The 27,956-nt window shown below is 26.7% G+C and overlaps 4 protein-coding genes across 4 annotated transcripts in view; 3 read left to right on the plus strand and 1 right to left on the minus strand.

Annotated features, from left to right (window-relative positions):
• LOC122512819 (larval cuticle protein A2B-like) overlaps positions 1-8,830 on the plus strand; it is a 95,060-nt gene extending 86,230 nt beyond the window's left edge. Inside the window, exons 4-5 of the mRNA XM_043628898.1 lie at positions 5,715-5,788; positions 8,242-8,830. Of these exons, the coding sequence (XP_043484833.1) occupies positions 5,715-5,788; positions 8,242-8,706 (539 nt within the window). The 3' untranslated portion in view covers positions 8,707-8,830. The remainder of the gene's footprint in view (positions 1-5,714; positions 5,789-8,241) is intronic.
• A 5,434-nt stretch (positions 8,831-14,264) lies between these two features.
• LOC122512823 (cuticle protein 19.8-like) lies at positions 14,265-17,599 on the plus strand. The gene is made up of 2 exons (XM_043628902.1): positions 14,265-14,307; positions 16,623-17,599. The coding sequence occupies exons 1-2, from the start codon at positions 14,296-14,298 to the stop codon at positions 17,508-17,510; spliced, it is 900 nt and encodes a 299-aa protein (XP_043484837.1). The 5' UTR covers positions 14,265-14,295; the 3' UTR covers positions 17,511-17,599.
• Positions 17,600-21,225: 3,626 nt separating this feature from the next.
• LOC122512827 (cuticle protein 19.8-like) lies at positions 21,226-23,212 on the minus strand. The gene is made up of 2 exons (XM_043628907.1): positions 22,805-23,212; positions 21,226-22,120 (listed from the first exon to the last, which is right to left on the minus strand). Exons 1-2 carry the CDS (start codon positions 22,814-22,816, stop codon positions 21,416-21,418), a joined length of 717 nt encoding a protein of 238 aa, XP_043484842.1. The 5' UTR covers positions 22,817-23,212; the 3' UTR covers positions 21,226-21,415.
• Positions 23,213-24,874: 1,662 nt separating this feature from the next.
• Positions 24,875-27,923, plus strand: LOC122512830. The gene is made up of 2 exons (XM_043628911.1): positions 24,875-24,997; positions 27,148-27,923. The coding sequence occupies exons 1-2, from the start codon at positions 24,986-24,988 to the stop codon at positions 27,661-27,663; spliced, it is 528 nt and encodes a 175-aa protein (XP_043484846.1). The 5' UTR covers positions 24,875-24,985; the 3' UTR covers positions 27,664-27,923.
• Positions 27,924-27,956: the final 33 nt, after the last annotated feature.

A 27,956-nucleotide genomic window follows, 5' to 3' on the forward strand; every position in this document is an offset into this window, starting at 1 on the left:
ATTTTTATTACTATATCAAGTTAGTAAAAATTTAGAAGAGAAAAAATTTTAATTTTCCTTTTCTTTAGCCAGTTGTGATTTATTAATTAATTAAGACAACAATTAACTCTTGTACCTAAATGATTTTTGCAGTAACTATTTTTACTGATTTTATCACCATGACACTCTGGCGTAAACATAAAATTACAATAACCTTTTCCATGGTCACATGAATGAGCGTCTGAAACAACAAAAACAATATTTAAAAAATTTTTTAAAAGATATATAATTTTAAAATTAAAAGTATATTTTTATTTTTTTATAAACTAAGATTGTAAATTAAATTTTGCGTAAATAGCATATGTTGTAAAATAAGTGATTAATTATTTTCTATTTTTTATTTATAACAATTTGATAAAATCTTAACCATTGTTTTTTTTATTTTTTTATAATATATAATCTCTGTTTAAGCAAATAAACAAATAAAAAATTAATATTCACTTTTCTTTAGTAATATTTTTTCTAAATTTAAATGCTATTTTATATTAATTTAACTTTTTTAAAATTTTATTTTATTTCTAATTTAAAATAGTTAAATGTTAATTACTTATTTTACCATGCTTTTTTAAAGAATGATTTAAATTTATTTCGCACAAAAAAATAGAGAATTAAATATTTTGTTTTTAAAAATGTCTTACCTGCAGCTAAAGTAATAATAAATATTATTAAGAAGGAAAAGACAATTTTTGTTGCGAGGAAACACATTTTAGATTGTATTTTTTTCTCTAATATATTTCTATATTTTTAAAATTAATAAATTCTGTTTTCCTTTTATATGCGAAGTTTCTGGTCAATTTTTTTTAAATATTGTCAATTACCATTATCTATGACAGTTAAAAAACAGGTTACCTATATATTAATAGTACTATAATGAGATCGGGACTGCAATAATAGTTCTATAAAACGGTGTAGAATTTCTTATCAGAATTGTTTTTAACAATAGTTATAATAATTCTAGTTTTTAAATGTTTAAATAAACATTTTACTAACGAACAGATCATCAAAGCAATTAAAGCAAAATTTTTCAACTGAAGTTGTAGTAAAAAATACTAAGAATTAGTAAAAATTAATTTAAATTTAGAAAAAGTTTTTATTAGATAATTCTAATACAAACCAATTTAATTATTTAAATACAAAAATAAATAATTTGTTAAATAATTGAATATTTCTTACAATTGAATTCTTATTATGAATTTTATCCAAATTTTTAAAAATAATTGATTTATTTCGAACAAATTTAATTAAACGTCTAAAAATAATATTACATTTTTCGACAAATTCATTTTACACTGTATTAAAAATGATTAAAATCCTGTGAAGATTTTTAATATTTGTGAAACAAATTAAATTCTTTCATCAAAGTTTATTTAATTTTTTCAAATAATATTGAATTCTTGTGAAAAATTTAATTATTTGTAAAATTAATTGAATTTTCACATAGAATTTTAATAAAAAATTTTTAAAAATAATTCAATTTTCTTGACTCATTTTATTTTTATTTCTGCGATGGATTTTTTTTTATTGAAAAAATTGAATAAAATTCCTTGAATATTTTAAATAATTGTGTGTAAAAAATTTTGAATTTTTGGAAATAATTGAATTTTCTCGAATGGTTATATGCAAAAGTTAAAAGAATAATTCAATTATTTAGAATAAATTATTTTAAATAGTATTAAAATTAATCAAATTTCTGTGATAAATTTCATTATTTATAAAAACAATTGAATTCTTATAAACAAACATTTTCAAACTTTTAGAAAATAATTAATTTTTTTTTTAAGAATTTTATTAACATGTTTCAAATAATTGAGTTCTTTCGAAAAATTTTCTTGAAATTTGTATTTCAAATAATTCAATTCTTGTGGAAATTTGATTATTTATTAGAAAGTTCAACGAGAATTCAATTATTTAAATAAAAAAAATAATTCATAGAATAATTGATTATTTCTCAAAATTGAATTCCTGAAAAGAATTTTATTATTTATGAAAATAATTAAATGTTTGCGTAGAATTTTATTAACATTTATTGGAAATAATTATGAATTCTTTTATGAAAATTTTATTGAAATAGTAGATATTGAAAATCATTGAATTGAGGAAATTTTTTTGAAAATAATTGAAATTTTACCAAGAATTTTATTAAAATATTTTGAAAATAATTGAATTTATAAAATCATTTGTAACTTCTACAAAAATTCAATTTTTTTCAAGTGTTTTTAAATAAAATTCTTCTACAAATCCATTATTTTTAAAAATTAATTAGATAATATTAAAAAATGTTTATCAAAAGAATTTGAATTTAAATTGTACTAAAAATAATTGAAATTCTGCCATGAGTTTTATTATTTATAAAAATAATTGAATTTCTGTAAAATCATTTGTATCTTTTTCAAAATTCAATTTTTTTTTACTGTTTTTAACTATAATTCTTCTATAAATAAATTATTTTCAATACATAATTTTCTAATAACTAATTTCAGAAGAGTTTGAACTTTGAATTATTAAAATTTTTCAAAAATCTTTAAGTTCTTTAAAATTTCTAATTAAATTTATTAAAAGGAAATTTTTCAAAACTTGAAATTAAAACATTTATATTTAACATTTATATTCATCTATTTATAAAAATTATAAACGCATCTGTTTTTAAAATTCAATTAATTTTGAAATATTTGAGAAAAATTATTCATTAAATAATTTATAAGCAATAATTTTATGACATTTCTTCAAGAATTAATTTATTCAGAAAGAAATTGTCGGAAATAGAAAAAATTGAATGTTTTGTATTAGAATTCGTGATAATTTAATTGTTTATTGTGGCAAATAAAAAAGACACAAAAATTCAGAATTTTCTTATATGAATTTTAAAAATTAAATTTTTTCCATTAATTTTAATAAAAATGGTAACACTGATCAAAATAATGAAATGAAAATAAAAATTTGAAGAATCGAGGAAGAAGAAACTGTTGCATAAGCCCTGTGATCGATTGGCAGTGCAGTAAACTGATGATTATTTGGTGTGAGTCACATTATGCATGTAATGATGGGAAGATGAGTAGTGTAACCTTGACCATGACCGGGCATCTTTCTGACTGTGACCGAAATAAGTCTGCATCTTCATCCTCAATCTGAAGAAGTCACTTTCATAACCGGCTGTATTCTGAAGGTCACTTGGCTCTTCCTCTCATCCAACCTTTTGTACAGAGTAATCATGAACTCGTCTTCTCTCGCGGACATTCACCTCTTTTTATGCATAACAACTTCCACGCCACACCCGCGACAACGCACTTCAATCGCAATATCATTATCATCATTTTATTTTTTGTATTTTTTTATTTATAAATTCTTCTTTTCAATATCAAATCATGATTCTCGTTTGGTAACATCTTCTTTCGAAAATTTCTCTCTCATTCATATTCATTTGCTGTAGGAAACGAGGAAATGTATTTTCTTATCATAATTGCTCTTAAAATTCATTTCCATAAATATATAAATATATTCGAAGTTTGAGGTGCCCTTGAAAATTTTGAAAACATTATATTTCCTTGAATTTTTTTCTAACTTGAACTTTGAAATCATTATTAAATTGAATTTTTTTTTATTTGTCACAACAATTGAATTTTAGACTTTTTTATTTGGATTTTTTTTTTTTTTTTTTTTGAATAATTGAGTTCTAAGGACTATAATTATTTCAATTAGTGAACGATTTTTCACTAATTCAGGTTTAGAGAGTAACGAGGAGAGTAACTAATTAATTAATTAATTATAATTATATTAAACTATTCAGAGAAAAAAATGGAAACTAAAAGAATTGGAAAAAAATATACGAAATTATTACATTTTATTCTTTATTGTGATGAGAATGAAAATTATTGCAAGTAGTTTAAATTTTCGACTTAAGAGGAAAAAATTGAGATTTAAATAAATTTTTGTTCAGAAAAATGTTTTCACAACATGGAAATAAATTTACATTATTTTATAAGAAATGTAAAAAAAAACGGCGACTTCTAAGGTACTATAACTTTGATGGTGATTTGTATTTCTTCGAAGGACTTGCGTGGTCGATTGCAAAAAAAAAAAAAAATGACTTATTACTTGATTGCATTATAGGTCGAAATTGTTATTCCAAGGATGCTCTCTTTCTATGACGGAAGCGTTACACTTAGCGAAAGAGTAAGTGAATCTTACGCAACAGTGAAAGCATGAATCGGTTAGAAAAATTATTGTCGAGAATTACTCATTGCTACCCCATTTTCGAAGATTTAAGACTTTTTCGAAATCATACGGAGAAATACTTTTGGAGAAATCTTATAGAGGCAAAAAAACTTTGGATTTTCCTCAAATTGAAATTTTACTCAATTTGGATTGTCATCAAATTTGTACTCAATTTCGGATTGTGCTTAAAATTAAATTGTACTCAAATTCGGATTGTACTCAATTTGATTGTTCGTAAATTTTTATTGTCCTCAAATTTAAATTGTACTCAATTTGAATTGTCCGCAAATTTAAATTATATTCAATTTTGCGTGTTCTTAAATTTAAATTGTATACTCAATTTTGCTTGTCCTCAAATTTAAATTGTACTCAATTTGGATTGTCCTCAAATTTAAATTGTACTCAATTTGGATTGTCCTCAATTTGATTGTTCGTAAATTTTTATTGTCCTCAAATTTAAATTGTACTCAATTTGAATTGTCCGCAAATTTAAATTATATTCAATTTTGCTTGTTCTTAAATTTAAATTGTATACTCAATTTTGATTGTCCTCAAATTTAAATTGTATACTCAATTTTGCTTGTCCTCAAATTTAAATTGTACTCAATTTGTATTGTCCTCAAATTTTAATTGTACTCAATTTGGATTGTTTTCAAAATTGAATTGTACTCAAATTTAAATTGTATATTCAATTTGGATTAAACTGAAATTTAAATTGTACTCATATTTTAATTGTCCTCAAATTTTAATTTAATTTGGAACAATTTCGGATTGTCCTCAAATTTGTACTCAATTTTGGATTGTTCGCAAAATTAAATTGCATTCAATTTTGATTGTCCTCAAATTTTAATTTAATTTGGAACAATTTGGGATTGTCCTCAAATTTTAATTTAATCTGGATTAATTTTGGATTGTCCTCAAAAAAATGTACTCAATTTGGATTGTCCTCAAATTTGAATTGTACTCAATTTGGATTGTCCTCAAATTTAATTTTTATACTCAATTTGGATTGTCCTCAAAATTGAATTGTACTTAAATTCGAATTGTACTCAATTTGATTCTTCTAAAATTTTGATTAAACTCAAATTTTCGAATTGTAGTAAAATTTGTATTGAACTCAAATTCGCATTGTACTCAATTTGGATTGAACTCAAATTTGGATTGTATTCCAGTTTCGGCGATATTTTAAGCAACTTTTCGAAAGTTATGTCAGACGGATTAAAAATGAAGATAGCAAATACATAATATGAGTTCGAGTGAAATAGAGAGTGAACGTGACAAATTCTGGGGCAAACGAAACTTTTCCTGCGCCATAAAGAAGTGATCACGTACTCGTCCTGGAACTGTTTACAATGCAAGTGGGGTGATGAATTTATTTTTTCTTTTCTTTGTGTGTGTGTGTCAAACCCTATACGAAATATGTCCACCATTCCAATATAAATACTTTCGTTTTGAATCAGCAGGACATCAGTCTTTCGATCGTCTTGTTCTTGAAAACTTTTCCGGGCACCAAAAAACCTTTGACATGGCCATCAAGGTGAGCTTTCGGTTTAAAGAAAAATTATTTTTAAAAAACGAAACAATATACGTATTTTGTGCTGAGTGGATAAAAAAAAATAATTTTTTGTGCTAAATTTGTGAGTGAATATTAAACGTGGAGAAAAAGATTGTTACTAGAATGCTTCTATAAAATAATTATTTTAAATATTATTATTCACTTAATAATATTTAATAATATTAGTAAACAAAATTCAAAACATTATTTAAATTCTAATAAAATCTATAACGTTTAAAAAAAATAGATTAGAACAAAAATTTCTACATGAATTCTAGTAAATATTTGGTAGAAATTTACAAAATTATTATTATACAGATATAATAATTAATTTAATAGGTATATTATTAATAACCTTCTTTCTTTTTTTAAATTTGGCGCCTATACAGTTCATTAAATTGCCGCCTAGTTTTTGTTATAGTCTAAAAATTCTAGTTCACTTGAATTTTTGTAAAATCATTCTAGTAAATAAACTAAAAAATTTTAAATAAATTTCTTAAAAACAAAATCAAAAAGTTTTATTAAAATTCTTTAAAACGATTCAATTATTTTCAAAAATTTGTCAAAATTCAATTCATTTCAATATCTACTTATTTAATAAAAAAAAATTGCAAAAAGTTCTTGGTAAGAATAACATTATTGTTATAAATAATAAAATTTTTCTTTCTAATTAGAATTGATAAATTATTCTAAATAATTGAATTATTCTTTTAAATTTTCATAAAATTATTCAAAAAATTCAATAAAATTCGTCGAAAGAATTCGATTATTTTCATAAATATAATAAATCCCATAGCAGAAATTCAATTATTTTTAATAGAATTTTAAATAATTTATTCTAAATAATTGAATTATTCTTCTAAATTTTCATAAAATGTTAAAAAAAATTCAATTATTTCCAAAAGTTTTAATAAAATCCTAGGTAAGAATTCAATTAATGTTACAATCACAAATAACATTTTTCGCAAGAATTCAATTATTTGAAAAAAATCAATAAAAAAATTCTCCATCTTCCAATTTGTACTCAATTTCGGATTGTCCTCAAAATTAAATTGTGTTCAAATTCGTATTGTATCCAATTTGATTGTATACTCAATTAGGATTGAACTCAAATTTAAATTGTACTCAATTTGAATTGTCTTCAAATTTAAATAAATTCTTCGAAAAATGTAATTTTTTTAAAAAGTTTTTTTAAAATTGAAATTGAATTTTCTAATGAGAATTGATTTGAAAAAAAATTTTTTTTTTAATTCTTAGAAACGATTAAAAAATTGATTAATAAAATTCTTAGAAACAATTCAATTATTTTCAAAAATTTAAAGATAATTTTTCACAAGATTTCAATTATTTTCAAATTTTTAAAAATAATTTTTCGCAAGAATTAAATTCTTTTCAAAAATATGAAGATAATTTTTCGCAAGAATTCAATTATTTTCAAAAATATAAAAATAATTTTTCGCAAGAATTCAATTATTTTCAAAAATATGAAAATAATTTTTCGCAAGAATTCAATTATTTTTAATATCTACTATTTTAATAAGATTTCACAAAAGAATTCAATTATTTTCATTAATAATAAAATTCTTCACAAAATTCAATTATTTTCAGAAATAATAAAATTTTTACAGAAATCCAATTATTTAAAATGCAATTTTCATAATTTTTTTTTAAAAGAAATTTATTATTTAAGAAAATGTTTATATAATTCTCCGAAAGAATAAGTCAATTATTTTTTCAATTAATAAAATTCTTCACAGAAATCCAATTATTTTCATAAATAATAAAATTCTTTTAAGGAATACAATTATTCATAAAATTTTTCATAAAATTCTTTATAAGAATTGAATTTTAAGAATTAATCAATTAGTTTATTCAATTATTTATTTTTTTATTTAAATAATTGAATTCTCTTAGAACTTTCTGACCAGAATTTGATTTGAAAATAATTTTCATAGTTAAAAGTTTTAGATAATAATTGAATTTTAGAAGCGTTATTGTGTGAATTTTTAGAAATAATTAAATTTCAAAAGATTTTTAAATTGATTTCTTTTTCTTTAAATTGATTATTTGATTGATTTTTATTGATTATTCTTTGATTTCTTTTTAACTGTTGTAAAACATGCGGAAAAGTGTATTGTTCTCCAGATTTTTCATTACTTTTCTGTAAACAGCATAATATACACTATAATCAACTTAAAATTACATTTTTTTATTAATAAATAATAATAAAAATAAAAATAATAATAAATAAATTAAAACAGCACAAAAATGACGTTTTTAGTCAATTTTCAAGAACTCCAAGTGTGGAAAGAAGCTATTTTCCGATGAGTTTGTTTTTCAAACTCATCGGAAAATATCTTCTTTTCTCACTTGGTACACAATCTACAGTATTATTATCTATCTGTATTTTTATCCATATTTTTCTCAAAATACAGATTTTTGTCATTTTCTTCGCAACGAGTTTAATGATGGCCAGAGCCAGCGTAGTGCCAGGCATACCTGCACTAGCTGTAGCACCACCACCTCCACCTTTAGTCAAAGTCGACAACTACGATCCACATCCACAGTACACCTATGCCTACAATGTTCACGACACCCTAACTGGCGATGCAAAAAGTCAACACGAAACGCGCAATGGAGACGTGGTTAGCGGAAGTTACAGTCTCATCGAAGCCGATGGTACGAGGAGAATCGTGGAATACTTCGCTGATCCCATTAATGGTTTTAATGCTGTCGTGCATAGAGAGCCAGCAATTGTCAAGGCTATTCCTCAAGTGCCAGTGATACCGCCAATTGCAGCAATTCCTCAAATTCCACCACCACCACCACTGCCAGTGGTTCCTGTTGCTAAAGCCCCACATCCTTTTGTCGCTCCACATCCCTATGCCTTCCATCACTGACGATCATTGTTTCGTCATTGCTATTCGTGACCCAAATAGGGTCCTAGTCAAATCTCCTGTACATATATCTATTGCTACTCGTTTGTATTTTTCTTTATATGAATATAGAATATTTTTAGTAAAATTGTGTCCGGATGTTTACTCCATTTCTTCTTCTCTTCTTCTTTTCCTTTTCTTCCTTTTCTTCCTTTTCTTTTTTTTGTCTTTTCTCCCTTTTCCGTTTTTATAGAAATTATAATCAAAAGTTATAGGTTTGTTCTATTTCTGATTTCTTCTTTATAGTTGTTTTAGTTGACTACCTGGGTGACTACCCAAATAATTAATCCTCTTGGTAACTAAACACCTAGGTAATTAATCTTTTTGGTAACTAAACCTGGGTGTTTAGTTACTAAAAAGATTAATTACCTGGGTGTTTAGTTACCAAGAAGATTAATTATTTGGGTTAATTATCTGGGGAGTTTAGTTCCCAAGGAGATTAATTACTTGGGTGTTTTGTTAAGTTTAATAATTATCTGGGTGATTAGTTATCAAGGTAATTAATAACCTGGGTGTTTAGTTACCAAGAAGGTTAATTATTTGGATGTTTAGTTAGAGTAATTAACTATCTGGGCGATTAGTTACCTAGGAGGTTAATTACCTGGGTGTTTAGTACCCAAGGAGATTAATTAGCTGCGTGTTTATGTAACCACTATGATTTTTTACCTGGGTAATTAGTTATCAATGTAATTAATTACCTGGGTGTTTAGTTACCATGAAGCTTAATTACTTGGGTGTTTAGTTAAGACGATAAATCACCTGGGTTATCAGTTACCAAGTGGGTTAATTATCTGGGTGTTTAGTACCCAAGGAGATTAATTACCTGGGTGCTTAGTTAAGTTTGATAATTATCTGGGTGATTAGTTATCAAGGTAATTAATTACCTGGGTGTTTAGTTACCAAAGAGGTTGTTTTGCCTGGGTGTTTAGCTCTCCAAGGACATTAATTACCTGGGTGTTTAATTACCAAGAAGATTAATTATTTGGGTGTTTAGTTAAAGTGATTAACTATCTGGGTGATTAGTCAAGGTATTTAATTACCTGGGTGCTTAGTTAAGGTGATTAATAATAATAATAAAATTAATAATAATAAAAATATGAATAATATTAAGAATATATTAATAATTAATTTATAATGTTAAGATAATGTTGAAAAAAAAATATAATAAACATAATATAAAAAATAAAAAGGTTTAAAATTTAAATATTGTTTATATTTAGTATCTTGTTGAAGTAATTTATTGTTAGCTTGTTTATTTATTATGTAAAGGTAGATAAAAATAAAAATTGTCATCGGGGTGATAATTAAAGGAATATTTCTTCATTAGGGCGACGTTATGGTGAGCGATGCCAATAAACATTACTCGATAGCATTTCGTGCACTTTTCAGAAACTTGAGCAACACCTGGCAAGTGTCTGGAATCCTAGTGACCGTAAATGGGCCACTGGCATTGAATTGTCCATTTTTAATTAAATTCTCAGTGCCAAGGCGCACTTTCACCCTCACTTTAATTCAATTCAATGCTCTCTGTGCGCGATATCTAATTTTTGCTAATGTACACTCTAAAAAACCTGTTTTGAAATTTGTTTGATGGGGAATTACCGTGGCAGTAAGAAATGACTATTTTGATGGTCAAGTTTAGGGGAAAAATTATGTAATATACGTATTCTTCGTAATTTTTTTTTTTTGACTTTGAGATTTGTCAAAAATAGACAATTTAACATTTTTGGCCCGTTTTTTGAAAAAAAGATAAAAATTGAAGATTTTAATAATAATTGAATAATTTGAATAGAAAAATTCTAAACTTTATTTTGCGCTTTCAATTATAAAGTTTAATTAACAAAAAAAATTATGTAAATACATCAGGAGGAGAATATAATGATTATAATAATAATAACAGATTTACATTGCCCCAAATTTATTTGCGGTTACGATTTTCTGTTGAATATATAATTGAAGGCGAGAGTGACAGTTTAATCATATATGATGTGGATTTAAACAATATTTTCATATATAAAAAATATGTATTTATATTTGCAAGTCCAGAAAAGTACAACGGACTCAAGTACAACATGCGATGACTTATTTGGCGGATGCATTTTTTAATTATTATGCCAAATGTTATTTCTTAACTGCATTTTATTGCATAATTATACATATATCGTCGAGAAAAATTTTAATTCGACATTTTGACATGGATTATAAGACAGTAATTGAAACGTGTAATTTTAATTTCAAAAAAAATCACGCATATCAAAAATATCGAAATTATTTCTTTTCCATACTGTGACGTAATTTTCAAACTAATCTTATTTTAGTATAAAAATTCTGCTTACGTCAGGCAAAATCCGACGCTTTCAACAAAAATAATAATATGAAATTTAAGTTAATAAATTTCGCCGTCAGGCGCCAATTAATTTTTAAGCTCAATTAATAAACTACTCGACTCTTTAACAACCCGACAAACAACAACACCTCTGAGACGCTCTCAATCTTCAGAGGAAATTCTGCCTGAACAAGTTGGCAAGCAGAAATGCCAACGACGAGACACGACTGGCACAACACTGGCACGATACTGACTCACCCCAACGACGCTCGTTGATTTCTCTCTTTCCTAATTCCGGCACGCTCCTTCCAAAGGATTCCTTAATTGAGGGAAGAGAAATAATCCAACACACAATTAATCCACTTTTCACAATCTCTACTTTTATTCACAAAACTATAACTTCTTCTCTCGACAACAAGTTTTCTGACAACACACTTCTCTGGCAATCAGACCCTCTATTGCCTTTCTACACGTCTCGTGGAACAACTCTCTACACACGTCGTAGATCACTCTCCTACATCACTCGTAGGCCAACTTTTCTACATATCTCGTAGGTCACTATCTACACACGTCGTAGACCAACTGATTACAAAAATGTCGGCGAAAAACTACCGGCACCTGTTTCTCGCTTTTCTCAACACGTGCTCGGCTTCTTCGTCTCTTCTTCTCTCTCGTTCCGATGGCCCTTCTCTCTCTATCTCTTTCTAATAGGCAGCGGCTCTGCCCTCTACCACTTTCTCTCCTACTAACTAGCCGCGCGACACACATTCACCACTGATAGTGGGTCACACGGCAGTTTCGACTTTCTAAATTACCATACCAATTAACGATCACGGTTCAGGGATAATTCCGACAGATGACATGACGATTCCGAATTTCGACAAAATAAAGAACGACAATTCACATCGTCACAATACATAATTTACATTTATTATTATTAATTAGGTATTAATAATAATTTTAATAAACTATCTATTTTTTATTTTTTTCCTATATGGATATTTCTTTTATATAATCATTTTCTATCTGAATAATTATTATAATATATTTTGTATTTCATTATTGGTAATTATTACTTTCACTATGATCATAATTAGCATTTACAATTTAGCATTTATAATTACTAGTGTTATTATTATTTTTTACTATTATTATAATTTTTTACTACTATTACAGGGTTGACACAGGTTAGGAAATTCAGGGAAAAGTCAGGGAAAGTGAAATTGGTCAGGAGAAATCAGGGAAAAGTCAGGGATTTTTAGTAAAAGTACTGGAAAAAATTGAATTTTTAAAATTCATGAGAAAACTCTGAATTTTGATGTTTTTTTTGTTCGCCTCGTAAACTATGAAATTACCACGAATTTTGATACAAAACCTTTAATTATTTCTATTTCTGACAATAAATTCTTTTTAAATAAGTTAATTTTTCAAGAACTATCATAAAATTATGAATAAATAATTTTTACAATTTTCATTAATACTAGATTGCTAGAAGAATTTTAGTTAAAACTTCTAAAAAAAATTGAACTTTGGAAAAGTTACAAATGATTCCAGAAATTCAATTATTTTCAAAAGTTATAAAAATTCTTCGCAGAATTTCAATTATGTTCAAAAATTTTTTTAAAATTTTTGTCAAAATTTCACTTATCTTTATAATTCAATTATTTTTATAAACTTGAATAAAATTCCTTCCAAAAATTCAATTATTTATATAAATAATAAAATTCTTCACAGAAATTCAGTTATTTCAGTTATTCTTATAAACTTGAAAAAAATTCGTTGGAAGAATTAAATTATTTTCAAAAGTAATAAAATTCTTCACAGAAATTCAATTATGTTGAAAAATTTAAAAAAATTTCTTGTCAAAATTTTAAGTAGGTATCTTTATAAATAATAAAATTCTTCTCCGAAATTTAATTATTTTAGAAAAATTTTAATAAAATTCTTGGCAAAATTTCACAGGAATTTATTAATTACAAAATTTTTAATAAACTTCTTCGAAATAATTAAATTCTTTTTATAAATATAATAAAATTTTCGCAGGAATTCAATTATTTAAAATACAAAATTTCATAAAAGTTTTTAAAAATATCAATTATTTAAAAAGATTTTTATAAAATTCGTCGCAAGAATTCAATTATTTAAAAAAATTTAACAAAGTTCTTTTCAAGAATTCAATTATTTTTATAAATAATAAAATTCTTCATCGAAATTCAATTATTTATATAAATAATAAAATTCTACACAGAAATTCAGTTATTTTTATAAACTTGAATAAAATTCGTAGGAAGAAATTAATTATTTTCAAAAGTACTAAAATTTTTCGCATAAATTCAATTATGTTCAAAATTAAAAAAAAAAAGTTCTTGTCAAAATTTCAAGTATCTTTATAAATAATAAAATTCTTCTCAGAAATTTAATTATTTTAGTAAATAATTTAAATCTTTAGTAATTTTTTTCCTGAGTAAAAACTTTAGTAAAAAAAATAGTTGTAATTACTAAACAAAATAGTAATGTTGTACTAAAAATTAGAAAATTTTTTATTACTAACCTGAGTGGTTTTATTACTAAACCTATTTTAGTTCAAATATTTATTGAATGTCATTAAAAAATTGACGACTTGAATATTTATAAAAAAATCTCTTTTTTTCAAAAATACCATCAACCGCGAAGAAACGTTCCTTTTCAGTTCCATTAAGAAAAAAATAATAAAGACTTCTTTGCCTCTCTACCTTTTAAGGCAATTTGAAGCAATTTTTCTTTTTTTTTTGATATGTAACTTCCTTATTTAAAAGTAAAAAAAAAATTAAAACACTGACATCATGAATCCTTCGAATTGAGAGACTGGATGGGAATTTAAATGAAACTCTTTAGAAAAAAATCACTTATGAGAGAGAAAGAGAGGGAGATAGAGAGTAAAAAATTTGGCTCAAATATAGATTTTGTTTTCAAGTCGCGTAATAGACTCGCGAGTGGTGTCTTAAAAGAAGACGGCGTCAATATAATGTATTATGAAGAAAGATAAGAAACACATTGGTACATGGTGTTTAGTTATGAGGGAGGTCAACTGTATTTTATGAGAAAGGTGGGGATGCATTTGGGTGCAAATGTAATGTTACTATTGCTTTATTGCCACTACATGACACGTTCATTGTGTATAAAAGCCCTGTCAATCTCATCCTCGGGCATCAGTTCCTCTGTGATCTTCTTCTTCTTATCAAAAAAACATGGCTTGCAAGGTAAAAAATGATGATCGTTTGCTTATTTGCAAATTTTCTGTCTAAATCTCAATTTAGTGGGGAATTTTACTAAAAAGTAGTTAAATTTTACTAATTTTTTAGTAAAATTTCACAATTTGTGGAATTTTACCAAAAAATAGTCAAATTTTATTAATTTTTAGTAGAATTTCACAATTAGTGGAATTTTACTAAAAAATAGTCAAATTTTACTAATTTTTTAGTAGATTTTCAATTATTTTGATAAATAATAAAATTTTCACAGGAATTCAATTATTTAGAACAGAATTTTCATAAAATATTTTAGGAAAAAATCAATTGTTAAAAAAAATTTTTATAATTAATTCCTCGCAAGAATTCAATTATTTAAAAAAAAATTTAATAAAATTCGTCAGAAGAATTCAATTATTTTCATAATAAACGATTCAATAATTATTTTAAACAATTTTCCGGAACTAAATTATTTTTTAATATCTACTATTTCAATGAAACATGACAAAAGAATTCAATTATTTTCATGAGTTCTAGAATTCTTCAGAAAAATTCAATTATTTTTATAAATAATAAATTTTTTTTTCATGAATTCAATTATTTTTCAAAAATTTTAATAACATTTCTTGCAAAAATTCAATTACTTTCATAAATAATAAAATTTTTACACCATTACAATTCAATGATTTTATTTAAAAAAAAATTTAATAAAGTTCTTCGTAACAATTCTATTATTTTTATAAATAATAAAATTCTTTGCAAAAATTCAATTACTTTCTCAACTAATCAAATTTATCGCAGAATTTCAATTATTTCTAATACAATTTTAATTAAATTTCTCAAAACATACAATTTAAAAATTTTATTAACATTCTTCAAAATAATTCAATTATTTAAAAAAAATTTAATGTATCGTTTATTAGAAGTTAATAAATATTTTCAACACGTTTTTAATTAAATTTTTTTTTTAAAGAATTTAATTATTTTCAAAAATTTTAATGAAATTCTTCTTAACAATTCAATTATTTTCAAAGAATTTTAATAAAATTCTTTATAGAAGTTTAATTAATTTCAACAATCTTTTGGAATTCAATTATTTTTTAATATCTACTATTTCCAATAAAACTTTAAAAAGAATTCAATTGTTTTTAAAAAAATTTGAATAAAATTCATCTAAAGAATTCTATTATTTTTGTGAGTTATAGAATTCTTCGGAAAAATTCAATTACTTTCAACAATACAAGTTGAATATAATTTGTTGATAGAATTCACTTATTTTTAAAAATTGCGATAAACTCCTTAGAAGAATTCAATTATTTTCAATGCATTTTTAAAAAAATTAGAAGAATTTATTTATTTTCAATGCATTTTTAAAAAAATTCGAAGAATTTAATTATTTTTAATGCATTTTTAAAAAAATTGGAAGAATTTAATTATTTTCAAAATTTCAATGCATTTTTAAAAAAATTGAAAGAATTTAATTATTTTTAAAAAATGTTATGGATCTTCTTCGTAACAATTTAATAATTATTTTAAGAAATTTTGATAAAGCTCTTTATAAGAATTAAATTTTTAAACAATATTCAAATATTTAATAAATTATGAATTTTTATATTAATATTTATAGTGAAATTTAGAAATAATTAAATTTCAAAAGATTTTTTGTTAGTACTTGCTATATGTTTGTACAAGAGGCCGCATTAAAATAACACAACACAACAAAAGATTTTTTTTGAATAAAAATCTTTTGAAAATTTTAATTGTTGTAAAATTTAAATGTTTATTTCTGAAATAAAATGATGAAAGTTTTGAATAATTTTATTTGAAAATTTCAACAAAAAAATGGTTATATTTTGGAAGAATTGCAGTTGTAATATTTTCTTAGTCTTAAAGCTGATTTTTGACACATTTTTAAAATTAATTATCGAGTACGAACAGTTTAATTGTGGTCAATTGTGACGGTACAGAATAAACGATAATCTAATTTTTAGAAGTGCTTACTTAAATAGGAGCCAGGAATATTCCCTACTTGAATTAAGTGGCCCCACTTAAATTAAGTAGGAACCAAGAATATGCCCTACTTAAATTAAGTGGATAATATTCTTGGCTCCTATTTAAGTAGGAGCTTCTAAAAATTAGATTTGTAAGAATATTTCCCTCTTAATTTAAGTGGGGCCACTTAATTTAAGTAGGGCTCCTCTTTAAGGGCTCCTTCTTGGCTCCTATTTAAGTAGGCGCTTCTTAAAATTAGTTTATCTTTTTTTCTGTGTTAGTAGAGTTTGACGAATTGAAGTTTAGAGAATTGAAAAGGTCAAATTTCGTTCTAGATTCTCATTTTCCTGGGGCTAGGAGTTGTCGCACATGCTGCACTGGTTCAAGTAGCGCAACCAGTTCGTGTCGTCGGATCAGTACCCCTGGCGGAAGTGAACGACTACGATACAGTGCCGAGATATAGTTTCGCCTACGACGTCCAGGACGCGACAACTGGCGACTCGAAAGCCCAGTACGAGACCAGAAATGGCAACTTCGTTCAGGGCAGTTACAGCCTCATCGAGAGCGATGGTACCCGAAGAATTGTGGACTACACTGCCGACGATGTCAACGGATTTAATGCTGTCATCAGTAAAGAACCCGCCGTTTCTGCACCGGTAGCCGTAGCTTCTCCAGCAGTCCCCGTATCTGCAGTTACTCCAGTGTCTCAATTTTCTCCAGTCTCTGGATTTTCACCAATTGCCGGTGTTTCGCCAGTCACTGGATTTTCTCCAATTGCCGGTTTTTCTCCAGTTTCCGGTGTTTCGCCAGTAATTCCCGTCTCTGGTGTTTCTCCAGTTTCCGGTGAGAATTCTCCAGGTGTTGCAGCATCCGCTGGACCAGTGCCCACAATTCCCTCGAGTGGACCCGACTCGGATGTTGAGGTCGTGGAAGCGAGATCGGGACGATTGGTTGGCGGGCAATCGAGGTCTTCGGCAAATCTCGTGGCGAAATCGCAGATTAATGGGAGTCCAGTGGTAAAAGCGGAGCGAAGGCAAATACAGGGGGAATATGTTCCGGTGAGAGCTCGTGCCAGTGCGATTACAACTCCAGCTTCCAGCAGTTCTCAAAGATTTGTCACTGTACCTGAAGGTCGTCGTGTCAACTATCCAGTGTATTCGAGTTATTCTTCTCCGTTTGCTTTCGCGAATCCCTCCGATGGACTCACTTACACGATCCTCTAAATCTGTTGTTGGATTTTGGCTATTTTTTCTTCTTTGGAAAATCTGTGTCAAAAAAATCTGTATCGTTATGTAATAAATTAGTATTTTTACGAGGGTGTCTTAATTTTACCTGATTCTTTAAAAAATGCTGCAGTTAATTAATTAATATATATTAATTTATTAATTAATAATTAGTTGAGTAGTGGCGGTCAATAGTTAATTATTCGCAACATAGAATAACAAGTTTGATTGAAACGAACACTTTCGGACGGAAGTCCGAAAGTTTTCGTTTTAATCAATCTAGTTATTTTAACTATTACTCGAACGATAATTTATAATTATAATTTTTTATATTCATAATGCGAAGTCTGTAGGAATTCCAAAGGTGGCAGCGTCAGGCGGATAGAAAGATATAGCTAGTGTATCTAACGTCCCCTCTTCTTTCTCTCCCTCCAGAGACGCATGCGCACAACGAGCGTCACCAGCAACTGCGCATGCGCCGCTGTAAACGCCTCAGCGCGCATGCGTTAAGAAACAAGGACAAGAAGAAGGGGCCGTTAAGTATTACTTTCTTTATCGATCTGATTTTTTTTTCAAGACCATCGCGTCCTTGAATATAATTATATTTAAAACAGGAATAATAAATAAAAAATAATAATAATAAAAATAAAAAAAGGGAAAGGAAAAAGGCTTCCTTTATGAGGAAGCAAAAGGAATAATAAAATAGGAAAAATAAAAAAAGGATTAGTTAAAAAATGAAATAAAGAAAAGGACATAAATTTATTCTAAAATCGCAAAATGAAATTCAAATGAAATAAAATTAGAAATTTTAACTCATTTCGCTGAGTATAATGAACATAAAAGAACAAATTATGTGATAGCATTTGAAAGGAGGAATAAAAGAATAAATTAAAGAATGAGGACCAATTTAAAAATTAGTCCTCATTTTTTTTTTTTTTTTTTTTTTTTTTTTTTTTTTTTTTTAAGGATACGAGAGTATTATTGACGTTAATTCATCTTGAGTGTTGTTCGAGTGCGAGAATTTTTTTTATTATTATTGAGACTCGATATTATAGTCGACTACTGCAATATCCTTTTGGCGGTTACGGCTGCTTTTGATAAACAAAATTGAAATATTGTGCAACTTGTCAAAATGAGAAACATGAGCATGAAGCGGGTAATGCGAATTGAATTTTAAAATGAAACTTCTTGAATATAGTTTTGCCTTCGCAATTCAACCTCTTTGTCAACACAATATTATTCAGAATGGTTACAGTATAGTAATTGCAATGCGCCATGAACGAATAATAAAAAAAAATACGTGATTCATATGTGATGTAAAGGGCTCAATTGCGGAGATCTTTTTTTGAATTCTGATGCTATTTTTGCATCACTTTTTTATCTTCTTTGGCTTTTTTTATTTTTACTTTAATCTTTGGCTATTTCTTTGTAATTTTTTTTTTACTATTTTCGAATTGTTTCGTCAACTAGTTTTAACCTCGATTTTAATTTTTAACAAAAGTAAGAAAAAATCATTTTCTTTCTATTTGAATTCAATTCAAATTTTCAATTTAATTCAAATTCAATTCGAGATTCATAATTTTTACATTCATTTCAAGGAAAAAACAAAGAATGAAACTGTTTACATTTTAAAAAAGAAAATTATTGAAAAGTAGCCTATTTTTAAATTTCAAACTATGGGTTAAATCATAACTTTAGAACTAAAAATAATACTAAAATTCAGTCAAAAATGTTTCAAATGTAAAGCGTTTTAGTAAAAAAGGGACTGAAAGTATAATTTATTTTTTACAGTACTGGATATTAATTTCGTATTTTTATTTTAATTAATTTCATTACAAAATTTTTAAGAATTTCTTTCATATTCATAAAAGATTTCTTTTTAATCGTAAATAAAGGACGATATTTTAAAAAAAAAACTTCTTTTTATAGAGAAGAATTTTTTCAATCTTGAAATTAATGAAAAAATAAATTTTTCCCTATGAAATTAAAATTAGTACCAAAAATTAGAAAGATTACAGAAATAATTGAAATAATAAACAATAAATAATTAAATTTTTAAAGTAATATTTTTGAAAATTTCAATTGATGCTGAATGAAAAAATTAATAATTGAATATTTATTTTTAAAATTATTTAAGTTTTACATAACTTTTCAAATGAAATACTGAAAAAATTAGATTTATAAGAAATTTTAATTAAATTGTTTAAAGATACTTGAATTTCAAAAAAAAAAATTATTAAATTATCAAATTAATTTAAATTTTTAAATTTTGTAAAATTGAATTGTAAATAATTAAATTTGTCAAAAAATTCCATTAGAGATTTACTTAGAAATTGAATTTTCAATAAATTTAAATTTAATAATTGATGAATAATTGAATTCCTAAAGAATTGAATATTTAAATTGAAAATTTTTTAAATAATTGAAATTTTCTAAAATATAAAAATAAGTTGGTTTTTTAGGAATATTATTGAAATTTTTGAAAATGATCGAGGGAAGTTTCCTTAAATTGCATCTAAAATAGTTTAATTATAAGAGACAATTAAAATTTTTATTAATTAGTTAATTTTAAAAAGGATATAAGTTTAAATTCTGTTGTTTAAAATAAATTTTTTTTTAAATTTTATTCAAATTAGGAATATTATTAAAATTTTAAAAAAAAATGAGGGAAATTCGCCAAAATTACATCTTAAATAATTTAATTCGAAAGACAATTGAAGTTTTTCATTAATTAGCTAATTTTAAAAAAAATGTGAATTAAAACTTCTTTTTTAATTAAATTTTCCAAAAATTTTCTTTAAAATTCAGAAAAATTTATTTTTTTTTTTAAATATTTAAGTTTCATTTTTCAAAGATAATTGAAATTTTAAACAATTGAAAATTAAAATGGAAATTTTTTTAAATAATTCAAATCTTCTAAAATATAATTATAAAAATAATTGAATTTTTTTAGAAATTTTATTGGTAATGTTATTAGTAAGAATATTCATTAATTTTTAGTAAATTATTGCTACTTTTTTCTAAAAGAATTTTTTAGTCCATAATTCCATTTTTTTCTAAAATAAAGTACTTTTTACTAAAAGCATAAAATGACTAAAAATTTGTACAAATTTTTCAATTTTGTAAATTCTTGGTTTAAATTTTACTAATTCGAATTTAAATTTTAAAGATAAGGATTGTTTAATGTAATAAAGATAATATTAGGCCTGGGAATTTGAAATACTTAAATAAATAAATGAATAAATAAGTAAATAGATAGTAAATAATAAAAAAATAAAATAAACCTTTAGAATTTATTGTACCTACTTCTGTAAAGATGGTCCACTAATTATTAGTGGAGTTATTTGAAAAGATAGTCTTTTTCAGTGTAATGCTAATTACAAATCAAAATTGTTAACAATTTTGATACGCTTTTTGTCTTAATTTGATATCCTTAGGAAAAGTGTTAATGTAAACCAATGGTGATAAATTAATTGCTACTTAATTTTTAAATCAACAATTAAGGGCCAGTTTCACCAACTCCTATTAAAAGTTAATCATCTTAACTTAAATCCTTAACCGATCAATCATGAGTGGTTAAACTGACTTTAATCATTGATTAACTTTTAATCGGAGTTGGTGAAACTGGCTCTAAGAGTGATAAAAATTTAATTGATACAATTACGGATGATAATTACATCATCCGCAAACAATAATAAAATAGACACACATTTTTCTTCAATTATCGATAGTTTATTATAGTAAAAATAAAAGTTTTTGTATAATATGTACATAAATTGGGATCGTGTACCAACACAACAGTTGCAAACAATTAAACATCTCTCAATTTAAATCAACTTTATCGTAAAGCGACTTTAAAGCGACTTTAAGGCAATTTTTAAGCAACAACGATTAAAGTAACTTAATTAAAAAGTATAAGCCGCGTATGTAAGTGGAGCTGACACTGGAACCGTAAATCTAGAAGCAACAGCTCTTGGCAAGGTGTAACTAACAGGCGATGCATAAGCAGCAGGTACGGCATAGGGAGCAGAAACTGGAACGGCACCAACCACCGAAGGTTCAACTGCAGAAGCAACGACTCTTCCAGATTGAACCGCAACTGGTGCAGTCACATATCTTTCAGTTTGGACAGCTGAGGCTAAGACTGTTTGTGCTGGAACGGCGACATTTGAAGCTAGGACTCTTTGTGCTGGAACGGCGACATTTGAAGCTAGGACCCTTTGAGCTGGTACCGCAACTGGTGAGGCAACAACTCTTTCTGCAATTGTAGCTGGAACGGCAACTGGAGCGACGGCGACAGCTGGCTCTCGGTTGACGACAGCGTTGAACCCATTTACTGGATCGCTCGTGTAGTCCACTATCCTCCGGGTACCGTCGCTTTCAATAAGACTGTAACTGCCCTGGACGATGTCTCCACTTCGGGTTTCGAATTGAGCCTTGGAGTCGCCGGTCGTTGGGTCCTGGACGTCGTAGGCGAAGGTGTACTGCGGCACTGCGTCCAGATTCTCAATCCTTGCCAGTACGGGTGCTGCTGGGGCCACTTGAGCCACTGGTACCACTTTTGCCTCGATGGCGATTATCGCCATCATTGCGCACAAGAGGGACGTACTCTGAAAGTTGACGATTAGGGTATTAGTCGATCTGGCGATTGCAGTCGATGGTGTTTTTTTTTTGGCTTCTAGCTTTTGATCCTCTGCTGATGCTAATGACTATTATTGTTGACCATTACATTATTGACCCTATTATCATTGACCATTATAATGGTCACACGAAAAAAACGATAATCTAATTTTAAGAAGCGCCTACTTAAATAGGAGCCAAGAATTTCCCCTACTTAAATTAAGTGGGGCCACTTAATTTAAGTAGGGAATATTCTTGGCTCCTATTTAAGTAGCGCTTCTTAAAATTAGATTATCGTTTTTTCTGTGCATTAGCATTAACCTGTTGGGGACCATGGGAGTTACGTTCTATGACGATAGAGTTCAGATAAGTTACCATCAGCAGAGGATTAAATTACTAAATTTAAAAACCAGAACATTAAATTAGTATATATTTAAAAACCAGAATCATTAAAAGAAACGGAATCAAAAGCAAAATTCAAAAATATAAGAAACTTGATTTGAATACAAGACTATTTTCAAAGATGAAAGTTAGATTTTCTGGTGTTTCCCCCAGAGCATTTAAACTTGCAGCAAGTCTTAAAATTCCATTTCTGCAAACTCTTTTAGAGATTTGGAACACTTTATCCTTTGGGGTTTTTTTTTCACTGGGATTTAAGAAAATAATGCACGCACCTTAGAAGCCATTTTCGCGATTTTTTTGGTTACTGTTGTGCTGACTTTGTGAATAGAAGAAGACACTGTGATGAATAGCTTTCAGACTGCGGTGCTTATATTGGGCGAGGATGTCACAATTTCTTTGAGAGCCATTACAACTCCCACTTTATTAGCGAATAGATTGCAATTTCTCGTTGCGCACTCGATGTGCCATTAGTGAGGGTGACCTGACTAAGGTCGCACCTGACAAGACTAGGATGAAGGTTAAAACGCGAATTCAACGTATTTTCCAAGGACGTTTCACAATTCTTCGGATGAGTCGACAGTGAGGAATTTCCAATACTCTGGTAAAAACATTGGCAAAATTGCTTTTTTACCAATTGTTCTTTAACTTGGTTTTCAATTATCAATCTATAAACTATTTTTCTTTCAATGTTATACTACACGGAGAGAAAAAAAAGTGAGCCGTTTGATTTGGCAAGAGAGCGCTGTTTTCCCTTTATAAAGCGCAGCAGTTGCGCCGCAAACGTCGAAAGGTTATACTTTTTGAGGAGTATCGGTTCTCTTCTCCACACAAATAGAGCCGCTTACTTTCCAAAAAGTGTACCCGCTTTTCCCAAAAAGGAGAACCGTTCTCCCCTCGAGAGTAAGCAGCGTGCTTAACCTCAAGTTGAACGGCTGTTTCGCATTTAACGCAACCGCTCTACCGACAGGTAGAGCCGCTTACTTTTTTTTCTCTCCGTGTAACAGGCTAAAATTTTTCTATTAAATCAGGGTTGTCACAAATATTTAATTTTATTATTTCCTGACATCCCTGACCTTTGGTAACCCTGTAACAACAATATTTCCATGAATAACAAAAGTATAATTCTTGCGGTTCTCAAAAAAGAAAGTCAATTTCATAATCAAAGAAAATAAATCCTCCCCAAAGAATGCAACAGGATAACAACGAAAGTGATTTGAAGCTCGTGGCAAAAGCGAAGATTATTTCACATTTTTAAATAAAAGAAAAAAAAGAAAAATATTGCGAGGGTCATTGCTGCGTGTTTCTCGGTCGTCCATTAAGATAGGCAAGACTCATTTGTTTTCCAGTTCATCGAGAAAAGATCTTTTTCCTCTCTCTTCTCTTTCTTGTATGTTATGTGTATACTCGGCAACGAGACAAAAGCCTCTCTAACGTGAATAATTCACACGAGCAATCTGGTTCGTGGATCCCGCACACACCAACCAACCAACCCGTTAAAAACAAAGACGTTGTAAGTTGATGATTTTTTTTCGGGACATTAAGACGCGTTTGTGCCCTCAAGATTACAACGCGGTGCGCCTGTTATTTATCGGTCCCGTCATCCATCGCAAGAATTGCGCTGTCCTACAAGAATTTTCTCGCATATTCACATTATTCTTTAACGCTGACGGCGCGAGAATTTCTTGAAATTTTATGTGCCTACTCAATTCCATAAAATTTAGTTGCTCAAAAACATCATATTTTCTGGTTATTTTATTGCACACACGGCTGCTAGACAGCGTATACAACAATCTTCTTTTTTTAGGGAACAAACAGACAACAGTCGACTATAATAATAATAGAGGATAATATATAGTACAACAGTATTTCATAGTAGAAAATATAATACAAATAATGTAATATTAAAAAAGTAAATTAGGTTTTTTTGATGAGTTTGTCAGTTGTTGCTGAAGCAACAACTGGCAAACTCATCAAAAAAAGTCTTCTTTTCGCACTTGATATAATTTTCTGCATTCTGTACATTTTTCCATTATGCAGTAGAAAGATACCAGAGAAATAAAATATGAAACAATACTTCCTCTATGAGGAAGTAAAAAGAGTGAAAAGTGAAAAATTCAGAAAAGTATACTTTTCTGTATAATAATACGAAAAAAAATCTGTGCAAGGAAAAAGAAGAATTTTATTCAGAACACACGCGGGTTGACGAGACAAATTTATTTATCTGAGTATAGTATCGCTCTTAATTGAATTTATCAAGCATTAGTATGCGAAATCATGGGTCCTCTGTATTTGAAATACTAATGGAATTGTTGCTTAACGCTCAATAGCAAATTAGGGATCCTCACGTATGTGAGCATCAAATTTTTTTATGGAGGGGTCGAAACATATAAATTTGAACTTCACTTTAAAAACTGATTAGTCATTGCAAACTTCTGAATTTATTCTTTCGCAAAATGGACCTCAAGGTGTGTGTGTGTGTTTGTGTAAATTTAGTGAATTATCATTTATTGAGAAGGGGACAAAAATTATTTAACAATACCATCAAAAATCAATTTAATACTTGTGCAACACAATAGAATTAAATCTTTAGTTCAATCACAAAGTATTCGTTCAATTACAAAATTTTCGTTCAATCTTAAATCTGTAGTTGGTTTCAAGGAAAATATTTGTCTTCAGTGTTGATAAGTTTTTGCTAATATTTTTTTATTGTCAATTAATTTCTGTGAAATATCCACTAAATTTTTGTTGGTACTTTTAAAGAGTTGCCAAAAGTCAGGGAATTCAGGAGAAAGTTTTGGGAAAGTAGAATTGATCAGGGAAATCAGGGAAAAGTCAGGGATTTTTATTAAAAGTACTGGAAAAAATTGAATTTTTAGAATTCATAAGAAAATTCCGAATTTTTGGTGTCTTTTTTGTTTGCCTCATAAACTATGAAACTACCACTAATTCTAGTATAAAATCTTCAAAAAAAAAATTCTATTTGTGACAAAAAATGAATTTTAAAATATTATTTAATTATTACCTACAAAAGTTTTAATTTTAACGCAATTATCTTAATAAATATAACAAAATTCTTCACAGAAATTCAATTATTTTTAGGAATTTTAATAAAATTCTTTACAAAATTCAATTATTGCCATAAATAACAATATTCATCGAAAGAATCCAATTATTTTCAAAAGTAATAAAATTCTTCGAAGAAATTCAATTATTTTCAAAAATTTTCACGAATATCTCCGTCAAGAATTCAATTATCTTTACAAATATGGCAAAATTTTTCGCCAAAAAATCAATTATTTTCAAAAATTCAAAAATAAAATTCTTTTCAAAATTTCAATTATTTTCAAAACTTTTTCGCAATTAAAATAATTAAGTAATTGTCAATATTTACTATTTTGATAAAATTTTTAAAAAGATTTAATTATTGGAAAAAATTTTTGATACAATTTTACGAAAACATTCAATTATTGTCATAAATAAAAAAATTCCATTTAGGAATTCAATTATTTTCATCGCAGAATTCTAAATGTTTCTAACGCATTTTTAAATAAATTCCTTGAAAAATGCAATTATTATTAAAAATTTTATTCAAACTTGAGGAAAGAATTCAATTTTAAGAAACATTTAATTATTCAATAAAATAATAAAATTCGTTGTTATAATTCAAATATTTTTAATTCGTCGCTGAAAATAACTTATTTTCAAAAAATTTTTGAAGTAATTCTACAAAAGAATTCAATTTAGTTTGATAAAAAACAAAATTCTTTTCAATAAAATCAATTATTCTAAGGAATTTTAATGAAATTCTTTAAATCTTTAATAAAATACTTTGCAAAAATTAAATTATTTTCAAAATTTTGTAAAAATTCTCGTCAAGAATTAAATTATTTTGATAAATAGATAGCGAAATTCGTCTCAAGAATTAAATTATTTTCAAAAATTTTAATAAAATTTTTGTCAAAATTTCAATTATTTAAAGAAAATTTAATAAACTTCTTCGCATAAATTTAATTGTTTTTGGAAGTGTAAAAAATATTCTTTAAAAAGTTTTCAATTATTTTCAATTTATTATTTTCAAAAATTGTTAAAAAATTCTTTAATTAATAGATTTCAGTAAAATTTTAATTAAATTCCTTAAAAGAAATTAAAAATTTCCAAAAGTTGTTAATAAAATTCTTCGTGTAAAAATTAAATTTTAAGAAACATTCAATTATCGAATAAATTATTTATTTTTGTATTTAAATAATTGAATTCTCGTAGAATTCAATTATTATTTTTCGTACATTTAGCTAACAATTCTGTAGAATTATTTTTTTTTTTTTTGAAAAAATTTAAATGAATAATAATTAAAGTAATTGATTTAAAGAAGAAAATTATTTGAAAATTGTGGAAAATAATAATTGAATTGAAATGATGAAATTAATTTTGAAGAAATTACAGTAACAATATTCGAGATGCATCAACTAAATTTTTGTTGCTTTTGCTCTTTATTAAATTCTCGAGAAATTAATTTTCTAGATGCTTCCACTAAATTTTTTGTTTGTTTCTTTATTAAATTCGAGAGATTAAATTTCAAAATGTAAAAAAAAAATTCAAAACTGAAAATTTCTTGCAGATTTTTATTCTCGCTTCTCTGTCGATGACAGCAATCGAAGGAGCAATACTAACATCAGGCATACCAGTGTTGGCAAAAATTGAAAATTTCGACCCTGCATCACAATACATAATTGCTTACGACACTCAAGATGTTGTGACAGGAAATAGAAAATCAGAATTCGAGATTCGAAATGCTAACATCCAGAATAGATATGTGGTGGAAAATGTAAATAACATCAATGGATTTACAATTCTGAACCAAGAGGCTGTTCCAGTTATTGAAAAAACAGTTCCGATTGCTACTGTTATCACTAAAACGTTACCAGTTGCAAGATTAGTCTCAGTTGCTCCAGTTGGTCGACAAACAGTTCCAGTGTTTACAAAAACAATTGCATCATCCCCTGTAATTTTAGAAACACTCCCTTCTGGTTTATTTTTGGAGAAAAAATCTGATATTTCAACTAATAATCAAGATGACAAAATTGCAAGTTTAGTTGCACCATTAAGTTTAGCTGCTGCTGGATACAAATATTAATTAAAATACTGAACAAATAACGAAAAATAACAACAAAAAAATAGTAAAGAAAAAATAAGAAACATTTTTTATCTGGAGGGTGATTTTTAGGGCCGTTCAAAAAATACCTTACATTTCAAGGGGGGAGGGGGATCAATCTATTTTCTACCATCAGCAAAAAAAAAAAAATTACGTTAATTTATACAATTTATATTATCAAAAAAATGTCAATGTAAAAAATGCAAAAAAAACTATTTTTAATAAAAATAAAGTTTGGTTGATTTGGTGATTTTCTCATTTGTCTTCTTTTTTTT

Source organism: Leptopilina heterotoma, unplaced genomic scaffold (genome assembly GCF_015476425.1).
Source record: "Leptopilina heterotoma isolate Lh14 unplaced genomic scaffold, ASM1547642v1 Lhet_128, whole genome shotgun sequence".
NCBI classification, from domain to species: Eukaryota; Metazoa; Arthropoda; class Insecta; order Hymenoptera; family Figitidae; genus Leptopilina; species Leptopilina heterotoma.